Source organism: Cucumis melo, chromosome 6 (assembly GCF_025177605.1).
Source record: "Cucumis melo cultivar AY chromosome 6, USDA_Cmelo_AY_1.0, whole genome shotgun sequence".
Classification (NCBI taxonomy): domain Eukaryota; kingdom Viridiplantae; phylum Streptophyta; class Magnoliopsida; order Cucurbitales; family Cucurbitaceae; genus Cucumis; species Cucumis melo.
Genome location: NC_066862.1, coordinates 18226187 through 18248931, shown reverse-complemented (window position 1 = coordinate 18248931; position 22745 = coordinate 18226187). Strand labels below are relative to the sequence as shown.

General features: G+C 38.3%; 1 protein-coding gene across 7 annotated transcripts; it reads left to right on the top strand.

The window, feature by feature from the left end:
• On the top strand, nucleotides 1-22124 carry LOC103504163 (probable dolichyl pyrophosphate Man9GlcNAc2 alpha-1,3-glucosyltransferase). Of its 7 annotated transcripts, none has more exons than XM_051085658.1 (8): nucleotides 1-370; nucleotides 632-1034; nucleotides 1136-1319; nucleotides 1433-1540; nucleotides 8775-8936; nucleotides 11570-11758; nucleotides 21176-21428; nucleotides 21524-22124. In XM_051085658.1, exons 2-8 carry the CDS (start codon nucleotides 655-657, stop codon nucleotides 21958-21960), a joined length of 1713 nt encoding a protein of 570 aa, XP_050941615.1. In that variant the 5' UTR covers nucleotides 1-370; nucleotides 632-654; the 3' UTR covers nucleotides 21961-22124. The 7 variants fall into 7 exon arrangements, with proteins under 7 accessions (XP_050941615.1, XP_050941616.1, XP_050941617.1 ...); XM_051085659.1 differs by having other exon boundaries at nucleotides 1-384; XM_051085660.1 differs by having other exon boundaries at nucleotides 1-422.
• Nucleotides 22125-22745: the final 621 nt, after the last annotated feature.

The window sequence follows — 22745 nt, the reverse complement described above, 5'->3', positions numbered from 1 at the left end:
TTTATGTGGGGAAAAGAACAGAATAAGAAAGCGGAGAGGGAGGCAGCCAACAGTCACAAGAAATCGAAGTGGGAGAGAGAGCGGCGGCTTTGTTGACGGCGTTCGGCGGTGAAGAAATCTTCGGCGTCCTTTCCATTCGGCGTCGGTGCGTTTTCCGGTGAGGGGAGAAAGCTGCAGAGTTTAAGAAGCGTTTAGGTCACGGTTTTTCGGCCAGTGACAGCGAGATAGATCAGGTTGGGTTCTGAGGTTTTTCCTTCCGGCATTCTCGCGGTGAGGTTCGTTTTTCCGGCGGGTTTGGTGGTGAAGGGGTTCTGCCGTGGGTTATTTAGTTGAGCAGTGGTTGTTCTACATTTCGGTCTCAGATTCAGTGGTATGCCTCAGCACGTATGTCTCTCGTATTCTTGCCGTAGTTTGAGTTGACGGTATAGTCGGGTTTGTCTTGATTAATTACAGATTGAGTTGATTTCTGTATTTGTATCTCACTCTTAATAAAATCTGGTTTTCAAATGGATGTAGACCAAATTGTTCGAAGCACTGTATATCTTCTTTTTGCTTCTTTATTGCTGTGGATTTTGGGTTATGTGTATTCTGGAGTAGCTTCATACTCTGATTTAGTGCGAAATCATAACAGGGGAAGTAAAAGAAAGCAAAGCCATGAAGAACAAGGTTGATTTGGACAACCACGATGATGCTTCTTGGTGGTTGATTCAAAAAGGAGTTAAAGCTATTTTTTTGTCCATATCTTTGTTTGCTTTGCTGATACGAGTGGCAGTCTCCCTTCATCCTTACTCGGGTGCGGGCAACTCTCCAAAGTATGGCGACTATGAGGCACAGAGGCATTGGATGGAAATCACCATCAATCTTCCAGCTAAGGACTGGTACCGGAACAGTACCACCAATGACCTCAACTATTGGGGACTTGATTATCCCCCCTTAACGGCGTATCAGAGTTTCGTTCATGGTCTTCTCCTCAAGTTATTTGATCCAGATTCAGTTTCACTGTTTACTTCGCGAGGTTATGAGTCCTATTTTGGGTGAGTATGATTATATTTTACATCTTTTAATAAATCACTCTATTTTTTCTTCAGACTTCATTACATTTGAAGTTTTCTCCCTTTTGTTGGCTTCTTTGCAGAAAACTTCTTATGAGATGGACAGTTTTATCCTCTGATGTGCTGATTTTCTTTCCTGCAGTTTTCTATTTTGTTCTTGCATATTTTAGTGATAACTCCAGGTTTCGTAAAAGGGATATAGCATGGCAAATTGCAATCCTTCTCATCAACCCGTGTCTCATCTTAATTGATCATGGGCATTTTCAGGTTTTTACTCGTACATAGCTATGCTTTCCATGGGTTTTCTCATATATATATTTAAAATTTTTATTTTAAATTTGGGAGCATGTTGAGTCTTCACCTTTTATCCTTTGTCACAGTATAACTGTATAAGCTTGGGCCTTACTGTGGGAGCTATTGCTGCCATATGTACGGATAAAGATCTTGTGGGCAGTTTTCTATTTACCCTTGCTCTGAATCATAAGCAGGTGCGTTTCACTGTCTCTTTCCTAAGCATTATATTCTTACTTTTTGCTCTAAATAATAAACATATATATATATATAATATATATATATATATAATATATATATATATATATATATATATATTTTTTTTTTGTCAATGACATATATGATTCCGTTAAATGGTAGAAAAGAGAACACAAGGTTTACATGGAAAGCCCTATAGCAGCAAAAAAAATCACGATAGAGTCTCTTTTATTATTTTCACCTACCTTGAAAGTTACAAGAGAAGACAACTTTATAGGCTCTAGCAAGCGCTAATAGAAAAAAGGAAATAAATTTAGGATAAAATAAAATACTAAAATACCCTCGGGGTTATAAACTATCAACAAACCCCCTCATTTTCGTCGGTCCTCCTCAAGTTGGGGTGTAGATGTCAATCAGGCTCAATTCCTAACACATAAGTCAAAACTTGGGCTAAGCAACTCTTTGGTGAGAACATCAACTGCTTGTTTACATGATGGAATATACGAAATACATATACGACCATTATCCAGCTTCTATAAAAAGTGTACCAATCTCCACATTTTTTGTTATGTCATGTTATGTAGTATTATTCCCTATGCCTATAGCCGCCACTTAATTATCATAATAAAGCTTCATAGGTAAAATATTGTCTTTGGTGAAAATATGACAACTTTCTTCAACCAGATTCCTTGACAGACTCCCAAATCCATAGCTTTGTTTTCAACTTTAGCACTGCTTCTAACAACACTTTGCTTCTTACTTCTTCAAGTAACTTGGTTACCCTACATTACGGGTGTTCAAATAACCCTAAACTCAAACAACCCAGACTACCCAACCTGAATTGTAAGGGTTGGGTTGGGTTCGGGTTATATTTTCTAAAATATGGGTTGACCCAATCCAATTCGAATTTCTAATATTATCTAAAATATATATTATAGCTTATAAATATTATAATTCATACATATTGCTATGATGTTTGTACTAGATATGTTATGCTTTGATATTTAATATTTGAGTCTTATGAAATTTTAGTTATTAATATGTGTTATAGGCAAATTTAAGTATTTTAAGCCGATAAAGAAAAAATGAATAACTCAATAACCCTAAGTTTTAAGGGTTAGGTTGTCAATTTAACCAACCTGAGTTTTGGGTTGGTCCAAACAATCTCTATAACCCAATCTGACCCAACCCATGTACACTCCTACCAAACACAGGGGCGCTCCTATAAATTTCTTATTCTAATTCACCATTTAGAAATGCATCTTTCACATCATGTTGATGGAGAGGCCTGCTTGTTTACAATGACATCACACATCTGCCCCAATTAACACGGACCTCGATGGAGCCTACCACACTTTCTGCATAGCGGCCCTATGCCTGTGCTAGTGGCAAACTCTTGTCCTACTTGGGACCCTGCTGTCGACTTGGCAGATTGACTGGAAGTTCTCTTGACTCTGCCTCTAGGGGGCACTCCCTAAACTATACTGTTTGGAAGACGGACCACCAGAATGGCCCTTAAAATTTTGCTTACTAGATACATAGGTGTGTACCTCTTCTGGTCTCGGCCGTTGAAGCCGCTCACTGAAGGAACTCATTTACTAGGCTCTACCACTGACCTTGGTCCCTCTATGCTTTGCTATGCTGGCAAAGTTGTCTCTACCAACTGAGAGAAGTTGGTACATTTTGCTATTGCTGTCCCGGGGGTACAAATCTCCTGCCGCAAACCCCTCTCAAATCTTCTGCATCTGGCACAATAACATTAGCATACCAAGAGAGCTCGGTATACTTCATTTTGTACTCGGCCACTGACACCCTTACTTTAATCTCATGAATTCATCTCTCTGAGATTCACAATAAGTACTCGGATAGTACTTGTCCTTGGAAATGCCCCTGAAGGTTTGCCAATCCTAGTAACTTGGCGTCACTGCGTCTAACGAAGATGTACTTCCACCATCCATCCGCTTCTTTCTGTAGTAGGAAAGTGGCTAGCTTAACCTTCCTCCCTTCTGTGTAGTCCATCACATCGAAGCACTTTCTACCATGCTTAACCATGCCTCGGCATCTGTTGGATCTGTTGAACCTAGGGTCTCCTAGAGCCTTAAGTCGTTCTATGCCATATTTATTTTCTGGATGACTTGGCATTTATCCTACTGACTGAATTGATCGCTTTTCGGCTCAATTTGAGCCTTAGGGATACTGGTTTCCCCTTCAAACGGATCCTAGGTAGGATCTTGTGTTTTGCCCTGCTATTGCCTACGTTGTCTGCTAGTACGTGGAAGCATAACTGCTATAACATATCAAACTATTAGACATATTATAAATGCCTCTAACTTAAATGCATGATGTCGTACTCATGAGACTCTAACTTAACTTTCTTTTCTTACTTCGAACTTACTTTGTTAACTCCCTTAGGTGAAACGTAAGACTTGTACCGGAACTTTACCCTATTAGTTCTACTTGAACTCAACTCTTTGTTCGTTACTCATGAATGAACTAAACTTTAGCTTACTACTCCCAAGTTTCTTGGAGTTAACTACTCTGAATCACTCCACACTCCCTTCTAATTCCCATGGAATTAATTATTCTGATACCAAGTTGTCACACTCCATCATAGAACTTGCCCTTCTCCACTAGGCCCGAGACGGCGGCGTGAAGCCGACTGACATCGTTCTCCTCCTAACAATACCCGTCAGCCCTACTTAACATGAACCTTAAACTATCTCTTAAGCAAGAACATACGCACTGCGAAAAAATGTCGAAAACTTGGAAATTATAAAACTTCATATTTCATCTTTAGATTCATCCAACCTATGGACAACCTGTTTAAACAAGTCTTATATAGACATGAATAAAATTAGTTTATTACATAAAACAACGCTATTACATAAAACAACTCAAGAGTCCTTTACTAGTCTATTACAGACACCACTACTAGATCTTTTACTAACTTAATTTCAACCCAAGAATGCATGAATAGAATGAGTCATACTTAAAATACTAAATCAAACTTCTAGCAGAGTAGGCGGACTGACAGTCAGGCGTCGGAACCATGATCTCTACCTGTAAGGGAAATAAAACATTGAAAATTGAGCTCTGTGAGTGACAACTTTTAAAAACAAAACATGTATATAAATCTATGAGTGAATAAATAAACTTAGCAAAGCAATTCATTTCTCAAAACATAACTTTTAAACTTTTCTTTTTTCTTTCTTGCTACTCTATGGATATCTACGAGACGAAGCTCTAGAAACTAGTAGTCCCCTATCTCGTTATAGCTAACATGAGATGGAAAATCTAGACGTCCATAGAGGCGCTCTTCTCTATCTAGTTTATGTAATGGGAACTCTAGACATCTATTGGATACCTTCAACACATGACCTTTATGCATAGGACAATCTATCCCATAGGGTTACTATCAACTCAGGACATCGACTAAAACATACTTATCAATCTCATGCTAAACTTTAACTCAACTAAAGTGAGCAAAGTAGCATGCTCATATAAATCTCTTGCATCAAGCAAGTTACAAATGTAGCTTTGCTTAAAAAATTCCTTACTTAAATACTTTCATAAACTCAACAATCAAATACATATTCATAAAAGTCTTCTCCTTCAAAAATTCCAACCACTTAACATCAAAATTAGCTTAAGCATCCTTCATAAAAGTTGTTAGAAATTGACATACCTTTCTAACCGGACCAATTAGAGCTAACTCCTTTTGTGCAGCTTAGAATCAACAAAAAATCAGAGATGTGTTGAGTAATCTGAAAACTACATTAGCTGTTGATTTCCTCTTGAAAACTTGAACTTCTCCCGGTCTAAATCTTTTTGATCTCTTCCTCTTCTTCTCTCAGCTTTCTCCCTTTGATTTCCTCTGAAAAAATTTGATGAAGAAAGGTTTAGAAATGGAGCTTGGCGGTGTGGGTTTCTTTCCTTGGAGAGAAGATGATGGAAATGAGAAGATGAAGAAGATTAAGAAGATGAAGAAAATGAAGAAAATGAAGAAGCCCGAAATCCCTTTTTATCTTCTTTTCTTTTCCTTTTTAATAAAATACCACCGTACAATCCTTTCTTTCTCCTTTTTTTTTTAAAAAAGTAAATCCCAGCCCAGTAACTCCATTTCTCTTTTCCTTTTTCTTTTCTTTTTTAAAAAATGAATACAAACTCTTTCCGTTACCTAAACCCCCATTCTTATGCTTTGCCACCTTCCTTTAACATGAAAAATAAAAAACTTACTCCAAATGCTTAAATGAACAAAAAGAAAACAAGAAAGGACTAGGGTTTACAAGTAGTCTATGCATTGAGGAGGTTCAATGTCCAGGCGAAAGGAACAAGTAGAAGTTAATGGGGTGTTTTTTATTCTCAGCGCATGTTAAGCCGTTGAGGAGTTGTTCTGTAAAATGAATTTATGCTTGTGCTTGGCGTGTTAAAGTGTTGAAGACTTGTTCTTGTAAAATGATTCTATGCTTGTGCTTGTATTCCCCAAAAGGTTTTCCTAAATTGTTGCTCTATAAGCATTAGGCTTACGTTTTAAGTTTCCCTTTCCTAGGTAGGCGAAGTGAAGAGGCCGCTAGAGTAGGCGAGCCGTTGCGCTGTGCCAGAAGATAAGAACAGTGCAAGGCGTTGGAGATAGGAATTTAGTTTTAGTATCTATTTGAAGTATGGCCTTGTATTTGTGTTAAAGGAGAAATAAAGTTGTTAAGTTCCGTCAAGTTTAGAAGTGTTGTACGATCACATTGCAAAGCACGCTCACATTTAAGTAAGGTTCAAGTCTATGTTTAAAGTTTGAGTGTTCTAGCGCTTCTCTTAGAGGCGTTGGGGCTGCCCAAGTTGTGTCCATGCCCGGAACACAAGGGACGTGTTCTGGGTGGGGGCGTGACAAGAACTCACTTCCATATGAGAGGTACAGGCCCCTGTCTCAATATACGACTTCGCACTACATCGAACTTGGAGTTCAAACCAGCTAGAAAATCATAAACACGATCGATGGACACCTGCACACAGACAATCCCTGATAATTCTGTGACAAAGATCCATCTCTTGCCAGATTAGGGACAATTTGTTAAAGTATGAAGTGATATCCATGGTCCCTTGTTTGCACTTATGAGCCTGTTTACGCAGTGTGTAAATACGAGACATATTTTGTCTTTTAGAATATAATTTATGAGTTGCATCCCAGACATCTCGAGTAGTCGTAGTATACAACAACGGTTTCCCTATCTAAGGTTCCATACTAATAATCAATAGTGATTGAAGCAGGGAGTCTTCTTTTTTCCAAATGTGCTTGTGGATCCTTTGGTCTAGGTCTTGGTTTCTCACCAGTTAAATACCCAAACTTGTAACACCTTTCAAAGACCATTTTAATGGATTGGGCCAAGAGAAATAATTTTTACCATTCAACTTTTCTCCTACAATTACCCTTGTGAAATTTTCCATAGAGCCAGAAAAATACTTTCTAATAGTCAAAGTAGGGAAAGAGATTACCAGATTCTCTGGATACATTGGTAGATCGTAAGGAATGTCAAGATTCATTGTACTGGAATTTAGATTTGTGGAAGCACCTAGGGCTGTCTCGAAGCAATGATTTGTTGCTGAAAATTTGCCAATTGTTATTTTATCATTATCGGAGATAAACTAATCGAACCTTGATGTTCATAACTAGGTAACGTGTCAGACTCTTAGAACTAACATCGAGCACAATGAGAGGTTAGTCGTTGCTTGGGGCCACAAGGGGTTGATTGACAAGTGACATACAATCGACTGCCCAAAGACTAGGTTGATGGAGACCAAGTCAATGCATGCAAGATCTCCACCTATTGGCGGAGGTGGTTGAGACAGGTGCACGAGTGCCTTGGCTTTGAGGGAGGTCAGACAGAACATAGTGCCTAGAAAGGACATAGGGCTCGACACATTTGGTGACAACAATTTGGCCATGCTAACCTCCTTGCACAAAGCTGACAAAGGGCAGTGAATGGGACAAGCATTGAAGTTCATTGCACTGATTGAAGGTCAAATGCAGACAACAAAGGCATTGAAGGTCAAATGCCCCACCATTTGAGCAACTGTCCAAGAGAGCTTCACCTGGATATATGGCATGTCATTGGAGTGATTTGTGTCATCTATCCAAGGAGGCTATGAGGCGGTTAGAATGGTTATTAGTAGGAAGGAGTTATTTTGGAAGTTGAAGTCCACTACCCCATTTGATTAGCCTAGAAAATAGGGTAGTTAATAAAGGAGTGGTCAAGTAAAATAGGGTAGTTAATAAAGGAGTGGTCAAGTATGTAAAGTGGGAAAACTAACTACTCACTAAGGCCACTTTCCTAGTCTTTAGCTCCAAGTAACATTGCACGTTGTTGCACACCTAGCTTCCGCTAACCTCGCTTTGGCCCAGCCCCCCCCTACATGCACATGCTCCGCTCCTTGACTCGAGGCCCGTGACATGACACATGATGAGGGAGACCCAATTGCTATGAGAAGCTTGTTGTCACGATACAGAATTTACCTTATATCGGTTTCATTGTGTATGTTTCGGCTAGAGTTTCCATCAAAGGTTTTTGGCGGCACTAGAATTGGATAGATATGCAAGGGCTGAAGAAAACGATTAATGGCGGCTTGGACAGTAGTGGCAATGACCACAATGGAAAAGTCTGTGGCTCTGATGACGGCAGCAATAGCTGGGGTTGAAGCAAGATTGGAGAAAAACTTAGGTTATCTTGCACTGATTGGTTTTTGCCAATGGCGACTAGGTTTTCGTGACCCCTATGACACCATATTAAACGATAGAAAAGAGAACAAAAGATTTATTTGGAAAACTCTAAAATAGAGAGAAAAAACCATGGTAGAGAGTCTCTTTTATTATTTTCATACACTATGAAAGTTACAGGAGAAGACAACTTTATGAGCTCTAGCTAGCCTTAATATAAAAAAGGAAATAAACTTAGGGTGAAGTAAAATACTAAAATACTCTCGAGTCTATATATCTATCAACAAAGCTTTTTATTTCCAACATATTCCATTTATGTTGGATTGGTTTTGTTGATCTGACATATTAATTCAGTAGAATAAATACATAACATATCTGGAGAATATCTTATCTTTTACATATCCAGATAGTTTTTTAACAGAACTTTTACCAACTAATTTTTAGGTCATGAACGTGATGATAGTATTAATTTATTATTTAAATTTTTACCTTATCTTGAGCGAATGCTGAAATTACTTGATGTCTTGCAGATGAGTGCATATTATGCTCCAGCATTTTTCAGCCATCTCCTGGGTAAATGCATGAGGCGTAGAAAACCCATTGTTGAAGTGTTAAAATTGGGGGTGGTCGTCTTGGGAACTTTTGCTATTATTTGGTTGCCATACCTTCATTCAGTTGATGCTCTTTTGCAGGTATGAATAATTGTCAAATAACGTAATCATTATTTGTCACTCTGCCAGCATACCTTCAAGAGTCAATATATAATGTTCTTTTTCCAGAATGAAACAGATTTCCTTTTCTCCCCTACTAGCTTTTTGCTTGTAGCAGAAGATGACTTGACTCTCTTCAAAATTGTTTTTGGAATGTGTTCATGATTAAGGGCTTGATAATCCTCACTATACTGAAAACTATTGGCTTGTTCAATCAACAAAATTGGGCTGAAGAAGGGCTTCAACGGCTTCAACTAATATATGCTTGTGTTGAAAGAGAGATTGTTGCCCTCTTTAGACATTCTAGAGTTCTAAGGATCTCTCGAATGTTACATGATGCTCCTAATAAAACACACCAGTCTCTTTTCTACCTTATCGAATTAAATGTGGAATATGTGTTTGGTGGGAAAAAAGGGTTTTCTCTCCCTTCTCCCCTCTCTCCTCCCTCCTTACCCCATTCCTCTTTTCCGTTCACCCTTCTTCCTCCTTTGCCTCCTTCCCCAATCTCCTTCCCTTCTCGACCACCAGAATTTGGCATCCTCCAACAGTCCAACCGTTTGAAACAAGTCTTCTTTTGTTGCCTCAGTATTTAATTTTATTATGGAAGTCAAGAGTTGCAAAGTTAATATGGAAGTCAAGAGTTGCAAAGTTAATAGTTCTTATTTCTGCACTAGGTTTGAAGGTGGTTAGTATTTCGTGGAGGATGTAGAAAATAGAAAATCCTTGTCACTAGTCAAATCTCATTTAGATTGGTTTGTGGATCGAATGTTGGAACTTCTGCAAATACAAGTTGTTATGATATATATATATTTATATTATATGTCTATTATCGTAATTGTACATACAGTCTAGGGTTTCTTTGTTCTCTATATATATATAACTTTATTTTGACTCTAAATGATAATAAGAAAGATACTTTTCTCTGACTTCTTGAGTACATTGTATCAGAGCCTTTAGGGTTTCATATTTCGTAGTTGGTGGTTTCCTTCTCCATTAGGGCTTAAGATTAGGTCATCTTTGAGTGGCCGTTTGTCGACACTACCCAGCTCAAAAGAAGGGTCATCGTCGTCCGCTGCATTCTGTCGTTGCTGATCGCCGAGAAATTGTTTGTAACTATTGTTATAAGCCAGGCCATATAAAACGTGATTGTCGAAAATTGTTATATAAGAATAGTCAACAATCTCAACATGCTCAGATAGCTTCCACATGTGATATACTAGAGGCGTCAGTTACGATTTCTGTAGATGAGTATGCTAAGTTTCAGAACTACCAAGATTCATTACAAGCGTCATCTTCCTCTACTCCTGTTGCATCCATTGTTGCCCCAGGTAATACCAAGTGTTTTCTTACATCATCTACAAAATGGTCATAGACTTTGGTGCCACAGCTCATATGACAGGTAATTCTTGCCTATTTTCTAGACCGTTGTCCCCTGCTCCTTTTCCATCTGTCACATTGGCAGATGGCTCCACATCTTCCGTTCTTGGATCTGGCACTATTCATCTTACCCCATCATTTTCTCTATCTTCTGTGTTACATTTGCCTATCCTTTAATTTAATTTCTATTAGTCAACTTACTCATGACCTTAATTATGTTGTCTTGTTCTTTCCTGGTTATTGCTTGTTTCAGGATCGTGTGACGAAGAAGATTATTGGTAGAGGATATGAGTCAGGAGGCTTTATCTCTTTGATCCCCAAGTATCGCAAGCTGTGGCGTGTCTTGTCGTTCCTTCTCCCTTTGAAGTTCATTGTCGTTTTGGTTATCCATCTTTGTTTATGTTGAAACTCTATCCCGAATTTAGGTCTTTGTCCTCTTTAAATTGTGATTCATGTCAATTTGCTAAATTTCATCGTCTTAGTTCGAGTCCTCGGGTCAATAAACGAGCAAGTGCTCCATTTGAGTTAGTTCATTCTGATATTTGGGGTCCTTGTCCAGTTGTATCTCAAACAGGCTTTTGTTATTTTGTTACATTTGTTAACGATCATTCTCGTCTAACTTGGTTATATTTCATGAAAAATTGTTTTGAGTTATTATCTCACTTTTGTGTCTTTCATGTTGAAATAAAAAATCAGTTTAATGTCTCTATCAAAATTTTGCGCATTGATAATGCGGGTGAATATTTTTCTCATACTCTTGGCTCTTACTTGTGTGAACATGGCATTATTCATCAGTCTTCGTGTGCTGACACTTCATCTCAACATGGTGTCGCAGAACGCAAAAGTAGGAATTTACTTGAAACTGTTCGTGCTTTATCGTTTCAAATGCATGTTTTGAAAACTTTTTGGGCGGATGTCGTGTCTACGACTTGTTTTTTAATTAATAGAATGCCTTCATCTCTTCTTAATGGTGAGTCCTTATCATGTTCTTTTTCCTACCAAGTCTTTGTTTCCTATTGCTCCCAAGATATTTGGTTGTGTTTGTTTTGTTCGCGAAGTTTGTCCTCATCATACTAAGCTAGATCTCAAATCTTTGAAATATATCTTCTTAGGTTATTCACGTGTTCAAAAGAGGTATCGTTGTTATTGTCCTACTCTTAAAAGGTATCTTGTTTTGCCTGATGTTGCTTTTTCTTGAGGATACACCTTTTACTTCATCACCATCGAGTTTGTGTCAGGGGGAAGATGACAATCTTTTTATATATGAGATTACCTCTCCACTGATGCGCCTCCTTCTCGCCCGTTGCATTCTCGAGTCTACTCCCGATATCCTCCATCACAACCTTCAGACTCATGTCCTACATCAATGCCTCCTTCATCATGCGATCCGGGACCAAGTGATGATCTTCCCATTGCTCTTCGCAAAGGTAAACGCAAGTGTACTTACTCTGTTTCTTCTTTTGTTTTCTATCACCAATTGTCTCCTCCACATATGCTTTTATTACATCTTTTGACTCCACGTCTATTCCTAACACTGTTCATGAAGCTTTATCTCATCCTGGCTTGCAAAATGCAATGATTGAAAGAGATGACTGCTTTAGATGATAATGGTACTTGGGATTTGGTATCTTGTCCTGTAGGAAAGAAGGCTATTGGTTGTAAATGGGTGTTTTCTGTTAAGGTGAATCCTGATGGAACAGTGGCTCGATTGAAAGCTCGTCTTGTTGCCAAAGGTTATGCTCAAATCTATGATATTGATTATTCAAATACATTTTCTCTGGTTGCCAAATTAACTTCCATCCGCCTATTTCTTTCCATGGCTGCTACCCATCACTGGTATTTGCATCAACTTGACATTAAGAATACTTTTCTGCATGTTGATCTTCAAGAGAAAGTTTATATGGAGCAACCACCTGGGTTTGTCGCTTAGGGGGAGAGTGATAAAGTATGTCGCATTCGAAAATCTTTGTATGGTTTGAAACAGAGTCCACGTGCGTGGTTCAGAAAGTTTAGTCAAGCTCTTGTACGCTTTGGTATGCAAAAGAGTACATATGATCATTCTGTTTTTTATCGCCGATCTGATAATGGTATAGTTTTATTGGTTGTATATGTTGATGATATTGTTATTACTGAAAATGATTTATCGGGTATTTCATCTCCTAAAACTTTCATTCAAGGTCTGTTTCACACGATAGATTTGGGTCAATTGAAATATTTTTTGGGCATTGAAGTGATGAGAAGTAAGAAAGGTATTTATTTGTCTCAACGAAAATATGTACTTGATTTGAGAAAGGTATTTATTTGTCTCAACGAAAATATGTACTTGATTTGATGTCTGAGATAGGAAAATTAAGAGCCAAACCAAGTGGTACTCCGATGATGCCGAATCAGCCAACTTGTTAAAGAAGGAAAATTATGTAAAGATCCTGAGAGATATAGGAGATTAGTTGGAAAGTTGAACTACTTAACAGTGACTCGACCAGACATTGCTTATTCTGTAAGTGTGGTAAGTCAGTTCATGTCTTTCCCTACAGTGGATCATTGGGCTGTAGTAGAGCAGATTCTATGTTATTTGAAAGCTGCTCCTGGATGTGGGATCTTATGCAAAGATCATGGACATACGAGAGTTGAATGTTTTTCTGATGCTGATTGGGCGGGATCTCGAAGAATAGGAGATCAACCTTTGGATATTGTGTCTTTGTAGGCGGAAACTTGGTATCATGGAAGAGTAAGAAACAAAATGTTGTTTCTTGTTCGAGTGCTGAGTCAAAATATAGAGCTATGACACAATCTGTGTGCGAAATAGTATGGATTCACCAACTATTATCTGAGATAGGCTTCAGTATTACAGTGCCAGCTAAATTACAGTGTGATAATCAAGCTGCCCTTCACATTGCATCTAATCCAGTATTTCATGAACGAACTAAACATATTGAGGTGGATTGTCACTTCATTCGTGAGAAAATCCAAGATGGGTTGGTGTCCACAGGATATGTGAAGACTGGAGAACAATTGGGAGATATTTTGACCAAAGCTGTAAATTGAGCAAGGATAAGCTATTTGTGTAACAAGCTGGACATGATCGACATATTTGCTCCAGCTTGAGGGTGAGTGTTATGATATGTATATTTATATTTTATGTCCATTATCGTAATTGTATATACAATCTAGGGTTTCTTTGTTCTCTATATATATGTAACTTTATTTTGACTCTAAATGATAATAAGAAATATACTTTTCTCTGACTTCTTGAGTACAAGTTACTTCCGCAAACACAAGTTACTTCCTTTTTCACTCGTAGAGCCAAGGACGATGCAGGGGTCGTCAAAATCTCCAAATTTGCTCTTTTATGGATGGGTATTGAGATGTACTGTATGGCCTGAATCTGGAGGACGTTTTTACTTGCATCTTCCGGTGGGTCCAAATCAACAAGGGTGGATATCTTTTGCCAACATGATTAAAGACTTCCTTTCCGTATCAACAAGCAAGGAAGACATTCGGATGAAGGGAGTTGATATGTTAGAATTGCCGGCATTTTCTCAGAGTATGTTAGAATTTCCGGCATTCAAAGTATGGCAGTATTTTGAATTAAATCATCGTTTCTTTACCTCAGCTCTGACAATATATATCACATTTCCAAAGCAGGGTAAGTCATCCTCTTGGGTTCATAAGAACAGTGAGGTGCTCAGAGAAGATTTTAAAAGTATGTGGGTCATTACTCATCTGTTTGAGTTTAATGATTGGAAAGATATTAATATAGTGCTGGAAGATCATTTCCATTCCAAAATAACCATTAATCCTCTATCTGCGGATAGAGCTATAATTAAATCTCCCTTATGCAATCTTGAAGACAAGGTTGAGTTCCTGGGCAAGTGGCAGAGATATGGTCTCTTCCATATATTATTTGAAAAGTGACATGGGACAAAACATGGTAGACTAGATGTTGTGAAAGGTTATGGAGGCTGGATCTCTATTAAAAACTTACCGTTGGATTATTGGAGCATTGACGTTTATAAAGCCATTGGAGGATACTTTGGAGGTTTTGAAAGCATTTCTTTAAAAACCATGAATCTGATTAACTGTTCAGAGGCCAAAATAAAGGTCAGTCAAAATCTTTGTGGTTTTCTGCCAGCTATGGTTGAATTACGAGATGCATTTAGAGACAATATTTTCTTAAATTTCGGGGACATAAAAGTGTTAGAAGCTCCAAAGGTCATCGAAGAAGCTTTGTTCATTAGCTACGTCAACAATCCGATTGATCTACTTAGGATAAATCAAGTTCTTTTAGACGAAGGAGGAGAATCCCCAGATATGCTGAAACTGAAATGGGCCTTTCTTTCCTCAAAATACTCGAACCAGGATTTTCGAGGAACCCTTTTGAAGTCTTGATGGAAAAGGAGGCTAGCTGGGCATTGGATCCATCTCATGTTTGCTGAAAACACCATCATCAAGTTTCAAAGTTGCTGGAGAAACATAAATCGGCCAATAGAGAAGTTGAGGAAGTCGAAAAGTCTAATTTTCTGAAGACAGAAAGTTATGGCCTAACCTAAACCATCACCCAATAAGAAAGCAAAGAAAGTCGAGAAGACGTTTTTAAGGAGGACAGAGAAAAGAGTGGATATTTTAATCTATTTGAACAATCAGTCCTCAAGCATTAATAAGGTTATTAAAGGAAAATCAAAAGTTTATCTCGGGTGGAAGTCTCAATATGGAAAATCAAAATTCTAGTGAACCCAGTTCAATCATCCCTTTGTCGTTTAACAGCAAGCTGTTATCCCCAGTTTCTTCCACAAAATTACCTCCATTATTACTCAATAGTTATGATAATATTAGAGGTTCAACTGCCTAAAGCTCCAACGGTTCTTCTTCCACTCAATCGTCCTCTTCTTCAGCCATCTTCCTCTCGGGTAGAATAAAGAGCAAAACAGGGGCACAACGAAATTCTACAGCATAGAAAGCTTCTCTTCCCTTCAAAGCTTTTCCAAAGCACTTTGTTAGAAGAAAGAGAAAGAAGGCCGTTGCCAAGAAGACCTCATCCAAGGCCAAGCTGATTTTAGAGGTTAATCCGGATATTTTAGAAGAGAAAGGCACACAAGTTCAAGTTCTTACACAGAGTACTAGATTAGAGCCTAAAAAATTAACACCCCCAAAGTTCCTATACTCTATTTTCTCCCTACTTATGCTAAGGTAAGCTTTCTAAGAGGCACACCAGTTCACACTCCAATCTTTCCTCACTAGAAGAAAGGTAAAACCGAGTTGGTCTCCCCCTTCAATGTCAGTTGTGAAGAAATTGTTCATTTGGCGAAGTCCTCATAGGCCATAGTGGCAGACTTGGGTGTTCTCTTTCAGGGAGTTGAAGAGCCGGCAGAAGATCAGAAGATTGCTAAAATCTCTTTACAATCCCAGTGCAGTGAAGTTCCCACTCACCTGAAAACAGTGGTAGAAGACTGCAATCTTATTTTAGCTTTACTTTCAACTTTACTCTTTGTTCAAAGCAGGGGACGTAAGTATGAAAATTGTTGTGGAATACGAGAGGATTAAAGGATCCAAAGAAGAGACTGGCTCTCAAGAGATTCTTGAAAATACATTATTCAAAGATTGTTTTAATCCAAGAATAAAAAAACAAAGGTGAATTTGACGTAGGTTTTATCAAATCAATCTGGAGCTCAAAGGGAGCAGGCTCGGATTTTGTGGAATCAGACGGGTATTCAGGAGGATGGCTCAACATTTGGGACATGAACAAACTAGTTGTTTTAGAATCTTTAAAGGGAGGTTACTCTCTAACTGTCAAATGCCTCACTCTGTGTAAAAAAGTTTGCTGGATCACTAACGTGTATGGGCCCAATGACTATAGGGAGAGAATTTTTATGGTCAGAATTACTCTCTTTGTTCGGTTATTGCTCACAAGCATGGTGTATTGGTGGGATTTCAACACGACAAGATGGGCTCACGAGAGGTCCCCTATCGGAAGAGCTACTAGAGGTATGAGAAAGTTTAACAATTTCATTGATAAAGCTAACCTTCTGGAAGTTCCTCTTAGTAATGGCTGGTTCACATGGTCCTGCCATGGTAGCTTGTTTGCAAGGTCTTTAATAGACAGATTTTTCATCTCCAAAGACTGGGATGATGCTTTTGAGAATTCAAGGGTCAATAGACAGTCTCCAATTTTCTCTGATCATTTCCCCTTAATTCTTGAAGCTGGTTCAATTAGTTGGGGCCCTTCTCCCTTTAGATTCTCCAACAGTTGGTTTCTGGATAAAGCTTGTGTAGCCGTGATCAAAACATCTTGGAGGCAAAGTGCTGTTGCAGGGTGAGCAGGATTTGTTCTAAGTGTCAAGCTCAGAAAAGTGAAAGAGGCTGTGAAAGCCTGGTTTTCTCAATTTCAGGAGAATCAAAAAAGAAGAGAAAATGAGCTGCTTCATGAAATTGAAAGGTGGGATCTGCTGGCAGAAGGGGGACAGCTCACAGACTGAAAGTGATTTACGATCTTCCTTGAAAACAGATTTAATGTCCTTGTACTGGATTGAAGAGACAAGTTTAATATAGAAAAGTAAGCTTAATTGGCTAAAATTGAGAGACGAAAATACAAGCTTCTTCCATAGATTTTTGGCTGCAAGAAAAGGAAAGGATCTGATCACAGAATTGATTGATGATCATGGCACGTCAACTAATTCATTCAAGGAAATTGAGGCTTAATCCTGAATTTATGAACAACTTTATTCCGAAAGCCCAGTCTTTGACCGGAAATGTGCAACTCCAAGGCAGAATTCAACACTTATAGCTCATTTTTCAGAAGTGGAGATAAAGGCAGCTATCACGATGCTTGGCACATGGCCCATATGGTTTTACAGCAGAGTTTCTTTTAAAAGTTTGGGGGACTATGAAGCCAAATATCCTAGCTCTCTTTAATGACTTCTATGAGAATGGGAGGTTTAATGCTTGTGTTCAAGAGAACTTCGTTTGTTTAATTCAGAAAAAGGAGGTAGCAGTTGCTGTGAAAGACCATAGGCCTAGTTTAAGTACATTGTCATACAAGGTTATTGCCAATGTCTCAGCAGAGTGACTAAAGAAGGTTATGCTGTCCGTCATTGCTGAGACTCAGAGTGCTTTCAAAGGAGGAAGACAAATCTTGGACCCCATTCTTGTCGCTAATGAGGTAGTGGAGGAATATCAGGTTATAAAGAAGAAAGGATGGATCCTTAAACTTGACCTTGAGAAAGCATTCGATCGTGTTGACTAGGACTTTTAGAAAAAAAATTGCAGACTAAAAAGTTTGAGCCAACTTGGATTAAATAGATTATGGGATGTGTAAAGAACCCAAGATATTCCATCTTCATTAATGGAAGACCAAAAGGAAGAATATTGGCTGCTAAGGGGATTCAGCGAGGTGATCCTCTCTCACCTTTTCTTTTTCTCTTGGTGAATGAAGTTTTGGGGGTGCTTGTTGACAAAATTTACCTAAATGGTCAATATGAATGTGAAACCTGTATATGAACGGAAGGGCCATTTTGGAATTTCTTTTTAAAGAGTTTTAAGGATTTAGGCATTTTGGGTGCTGGGCATTGAGTTAAGGCGACGCGAGGTGAAGGAGAAGGCGAGCAAGACTAGGTAGGCGGTTTGAGGTTCAACGCGAGTTGAAGCAAAGCGTTGAGAGTTAGGAAAATTCTGGGAAATTTCCTAATTGTGCTTAAGTAATGGGCCACGTGTAAGAGTTTAAGCTAAGCATGGTCATGAGAAATATTAAGCTTACACGTGTAGCACTTTAAGTAGGAGTTGGTTAGCTTAAGGGAAATCGGAGATGACTAATCCAATTTTGGAATGGTATAAATAGGGGTGAAAAGTCAGTAGTAAGAAAGGTTATGTTGAAATTCTTGAAGTTACTTTGCTGGAAAGAAGAATCACTAGGCGAGAAGAAGATTTTTGGGGGACTAGGCGTTCTAAAGGAAAGGAAGTTGTGTTGTGAGTGATTTTTCAAAATTTTTTAAGACTTTTTAAGCTTTCTTCTAAGTTTCTTGTTGTTTTGTAATGATTGTTTACACGTTAATGTTTATAAAGAGAAGGATTTCTAAAGAAAGTCTTGTGTTATGTTTTAAAGGTTTTATGCGTGTTGAATGAATGTAATGTTTGCGTGAAACCATTAGTCTTATTTCTATTAATGAAGCTAAATATTATGTGCACATAAGGAGTAAAGACGGCCATGTTGAAAAGGACTACATGGTGGAGTGAAGCTGACCAATGCGTAAAAGGAGCATATTGAGCTTAGTGGCCTTAGCAACGGGAAATAAGCCAAGAAATTCTCCAAGGGATGCTGTTGATGAAAAGGGCATCACAGTAGTCTATGCGTGGGAATGGTTCGTGTTCTTGGCGAAAGGAATATGGAAGGCCAATGAGAGATCTCTGCTTTATGAAATAAGGCGATGAAAACCATATTTATGAAAATGATTTCATGTGTTGTATGCCCAAAAAGGTTTTAAAAACCTATCATTCATTAAGTTTTTACTCATGTTTTAGGTTTTCCCTCCCCAGATCACCAGGCATTAAGGCTAAGTTGGGCTAAGTAAGACGAGCTACCAACCTTTGGGGCAGGATCAGGCATTTAAAGTTTATATTGTAATTTATATACTTAAAGAAGCATGTAAAATGTATCAGGATTGCTCAAGTCACGTTGCGTGCCTCATAGCGAGGTTCAAAATGCGTGCAGGGCGGGGGGGTGACAATGAAGGCTTCACAGTGGTAAAAGAAAAAGTCCACGTTTCCATTCTTCAGTACACGAAGACACTTGTTTTGCAAATATGACAGCCAAATGCTATAAAAGCAAAAACAGGTGATAGTTTTTCGAATGGTGTTTGGGGGAGAAGGTGAATTGGGAAAAATTGGCATTATGTGGAATCAATATAGAGGAAGACGAACTGGAGGCCATGGCTGTAAATCTGAAGTGTGGGGTGGAACATACTCCTTTCTTATAATTGGGTCTCTCGTTGGGGGGTTAACCAAAACAATCTTCTCTTTGGCAACCAGTAATTGATAAGATCCATTTTAAACTTGACAAATGGAAAAAATTCATCTTTCAAGAGGTGGCTGAGCCACACTTTTTAAGTTAGTACTTTCTAGTGTTCCAACTTACTTTATGTCTTCCTTTCTGATGCCCAAAGGAGGTTATATCTTCACTATATCGAATATTGAGGAATTTCTTCTTGGAAGGGCATAGTGGCGGCGGCAAAGTTAGCCACTTAGTCAAGTAAAAATCAATCAAGAGGCCTTGGGCAAAGCTAAAAATGTGGGCCTCCTTGCCAAGTGGGGCTGGCGGTATTTCAAGGAAGAAAAGGCTTTATGGCACAAGTTGGTGCGTAGCATTCATGGAAGGGATTTTTTAATAGGCACATGGCTGGAAAAGATGGTAAAAGCTTGAGAAGCCTTGGGTTAGTATTTCTCGCACTTGGTTAAAAGTGGAAGCTTTGGCTAAATTCAAACTTGGGAATGGTAGGCAGATCTCCTTTTGGTTAGATATGTGGGAGGGAGATACCTCTTTTAATAGCCAGTTTTCAAAACTGTTTAGAATCACATCACTTCTGAAAGGATCGATTGCAGAGCATTGGGATCTAGAGTTGCTTGTTCTATTAATTTTCGTTGATTACTAAAGGAAGATGAGATTGTGGAATTTCAGAGTTGATTGGTATAATTTCAGGAAGAAGAGTACTCGAGACACTTGATAAAAGAATCTGTTCTCTAGAGAGAAACTGTTTATTCTCAGTTAAATCTCGAATCTCTCATCTTTCACCCTCTTTCCCATTAGATAAAGTGCTGTACTACACGGCTATATGGAAGACTAAAAGCCCAAGAAGGGTGAATATTCAGGTTTGGGTGATGCTGGTTGGTCAATTGAACGTGTGTAGTTTTGCAGAGAAAATTACCAAATAGTTGTCTTTCACTATCAATCTGCCTCCAGCATGAAGAAGACCTTTCTCACCTCTTTTTTCTTTGCTCATATGCAGCCAATTGTTGGGAAAAGCTTTTCTCCATCTTTAAAATGTCTTGGGTGTCTCACTTGGTGAGTAGAGAATCGGTTGGACAACTTTTAGGAGGGCCTCATTTTAACAAGGCTGCCCAGATTCTTCGGTAAAGTGCAGTCAAAGCCTTATTGGCCGATTTGTGGTTTGAAAGAAACCAAAGGACTTTCCTCATCAAATTTCTCGATTGGTTTGATCGTTTTGAAAATGCTCATCAAAATGCCTCCTTGTGGTGCATTCTTCCTAAGGAATTCGACATGTACGGCATCTCTGAATAAAATATGAATTGCACTGCTTCCATTTCAGCAAGGCTCAAAGTTTTTTGGTCTCCTTCTTTACTTATTGGTGCTTTTGGTCAGTTTAGTTTTGGTGTATTAGACCTTGGATCTTGGTTTTTCAATTTGCTTTTATATTTGCTGTGCTGTGGAGGCCTTCATTTGTTCTCATTTATATGTTCTTAATAGTTTGTACGGATATGATTAGAACTCTAAGGGGTGTCAACCTAGTTGAGATATTCGGGTGCGTCTACCACCCTAGGTTCTTATGTTCATTGTATAGTCGTTTTGTACTTTAAGGTTTTGTTTTATTATTAATTTTAATAAAAGAGACTTGTTTCTTTTTAAAACAAAATGTATCTGGTGGGGTGGGTAGGAAAACAAAATATTGTTTCTACCACTATGGAGGCAGGAATGAAACACAACTTAAGATTTGTAGTCTAATTATTCGGACAATACAATCTTATTGTTGGTTGTACATTAGTTTATCTCCTGATTTTTCTCTGATTTTGTTTGCATCTGTTCAGTTTTTTGAAGTTTAATCCAAGTCTGGTTCATTTAGGTTCTATCACGTCTTGCTCCCTTTGAGAGAGGATTGTATGAAGATTATGTGGCGAACTTTTGGTGTACCACGTCTGTCCTTATTAAGTGGAAGAGATTATTTTCAGTGAAATTACTGAAAATTTTGAGCTTCACTGCTACATTGTCAACTTGTTTACCTTCCATGCTTCAACAGATTCGTTTCCCAAGTAACCAGGGGTTTCTATGTGGCCTTTTATGTAGTTCTTTCTCATTCTACCTGTTTTCATTTCAAGGTACTTGCTTTATCTCTCTCTCTTTCTCTCTTTACGAGCTAGGATGATATTTTTATGAAGATAGTCTAATTTACCGCCTCTGATTAACATTGCAGTGCATGAGAAGTCTATTCTTCTTCCTCTTCTTCCTGCAAGCATGTTGGCACTGGATGAGCCTTCATTATTTATACATTTTCTACACTATGCATTGCTTTCCATGTTTCCTCTTGTAGTTCGAGACAAACTGGTTCAAGCATATCTTGCCATTTATGCTCTTACCTTCCTTATTATCAATGCGTTAAATAATGGAAAGCAAAAAAGGGGAGTATTTCATTCTGCGGGGGTTTTATTTGGATGCTGCCTGTTTTGTTCACTTATTCTCCACGTTGTGTACTTGGTGGTGCGCCCTCCTGAGAGGTATCCCTTTCTCTTTGAGGCAATAATTATGCTTCTTTGCTTTTCTCAATTCATCTTCCTTCTTATCTTCTTCAATGTAAAGCAATGGACGCTGTCTAAAGCTGTTCCACAGATGCACAAGCAAAAGCTTAATTAGTTTGATATGCTTCTAACTCAGTTACTTACCCTGACTTTACATTTTTGTTTTCTTAACCAATAACACAAGATCTTGTTGAGCTTATTTGAAACAGAAGTAAATCAGCAGCGGCCCTACTGTAGTTCAATTGTTTTGATAATTGATGAAGTAACCGTTTCCAGTCATGCTCTTATCACCATTTTTATGTTTCTTTTCAATATTTCAGTTACTTCTCTTACTATCTTTTGTGGGCTTTTCTTCTGTTTCTCAAGGAATGCTGTTTTTTCTCATAAACAAAGAGGTTGAAATTTAGAAACTTATTTCATACGTCTGAGTTAACTGTTGATTTTTATGGTTGTGTTTGATTTGGAACGGTATCTCTTCTAATTCCTGAAAAGGGAAGAGAATGCTTAAGTTTCGATGAAATCAATTTGGTGATATCTTCTGAAGAACAATACGAATTTGATGCATGTTTGGAAGGACTCTCCAAAGTCCAAAGTGCTTATAAAAAGTTCAAATGCACTTAAAAAAGTCATTTCAAAATTGTATTGTTTTGGCTTTTCAACAGCAACAGATTCTATTTCAAAAATAAGGAGTCAAAAGGTCTCCTTTATTCTTGTTTTGGCCTTTCTGTCTGCAGCTATGAGGTAAGCTTTCTTAATTTATTTGATGGTATTTCAGTCTGTCCTGTTGTGACTTATGTTGCCATTAGTGTTGTAAACAGACCTTATGGCTTAAGATGCTGAGATTCCACCCTGCTAGAAGTTCAGAAAAAGCAGCAAGTTTATACGGAAAACTTTTAGAAT

Bases quoted from the DNA above. Each gene is read 5' to 3' on its own strand.
- LOC103504163 (XM_051085658.1), top strand. From the start codon at position 655: ATGAAGAACAAGGTTGATTTGGACAACCACGATGATGCTTCTTGGTGG. The intron at 1,035-1,135 runs GTGAGTATGATT...GCTTCTTTGCAG, and splicing joins GGTTATGAGTCCTATTTTGG to AAAACTTCTTATGAGATGGA. The intron at 8,937-11,569 runs GTATGAATAATT...AGTTTGTGTCAG, and splicing joins CAGTTGATGCTCTTTTGCAG to GGGGAAGATGACAATCTTTT.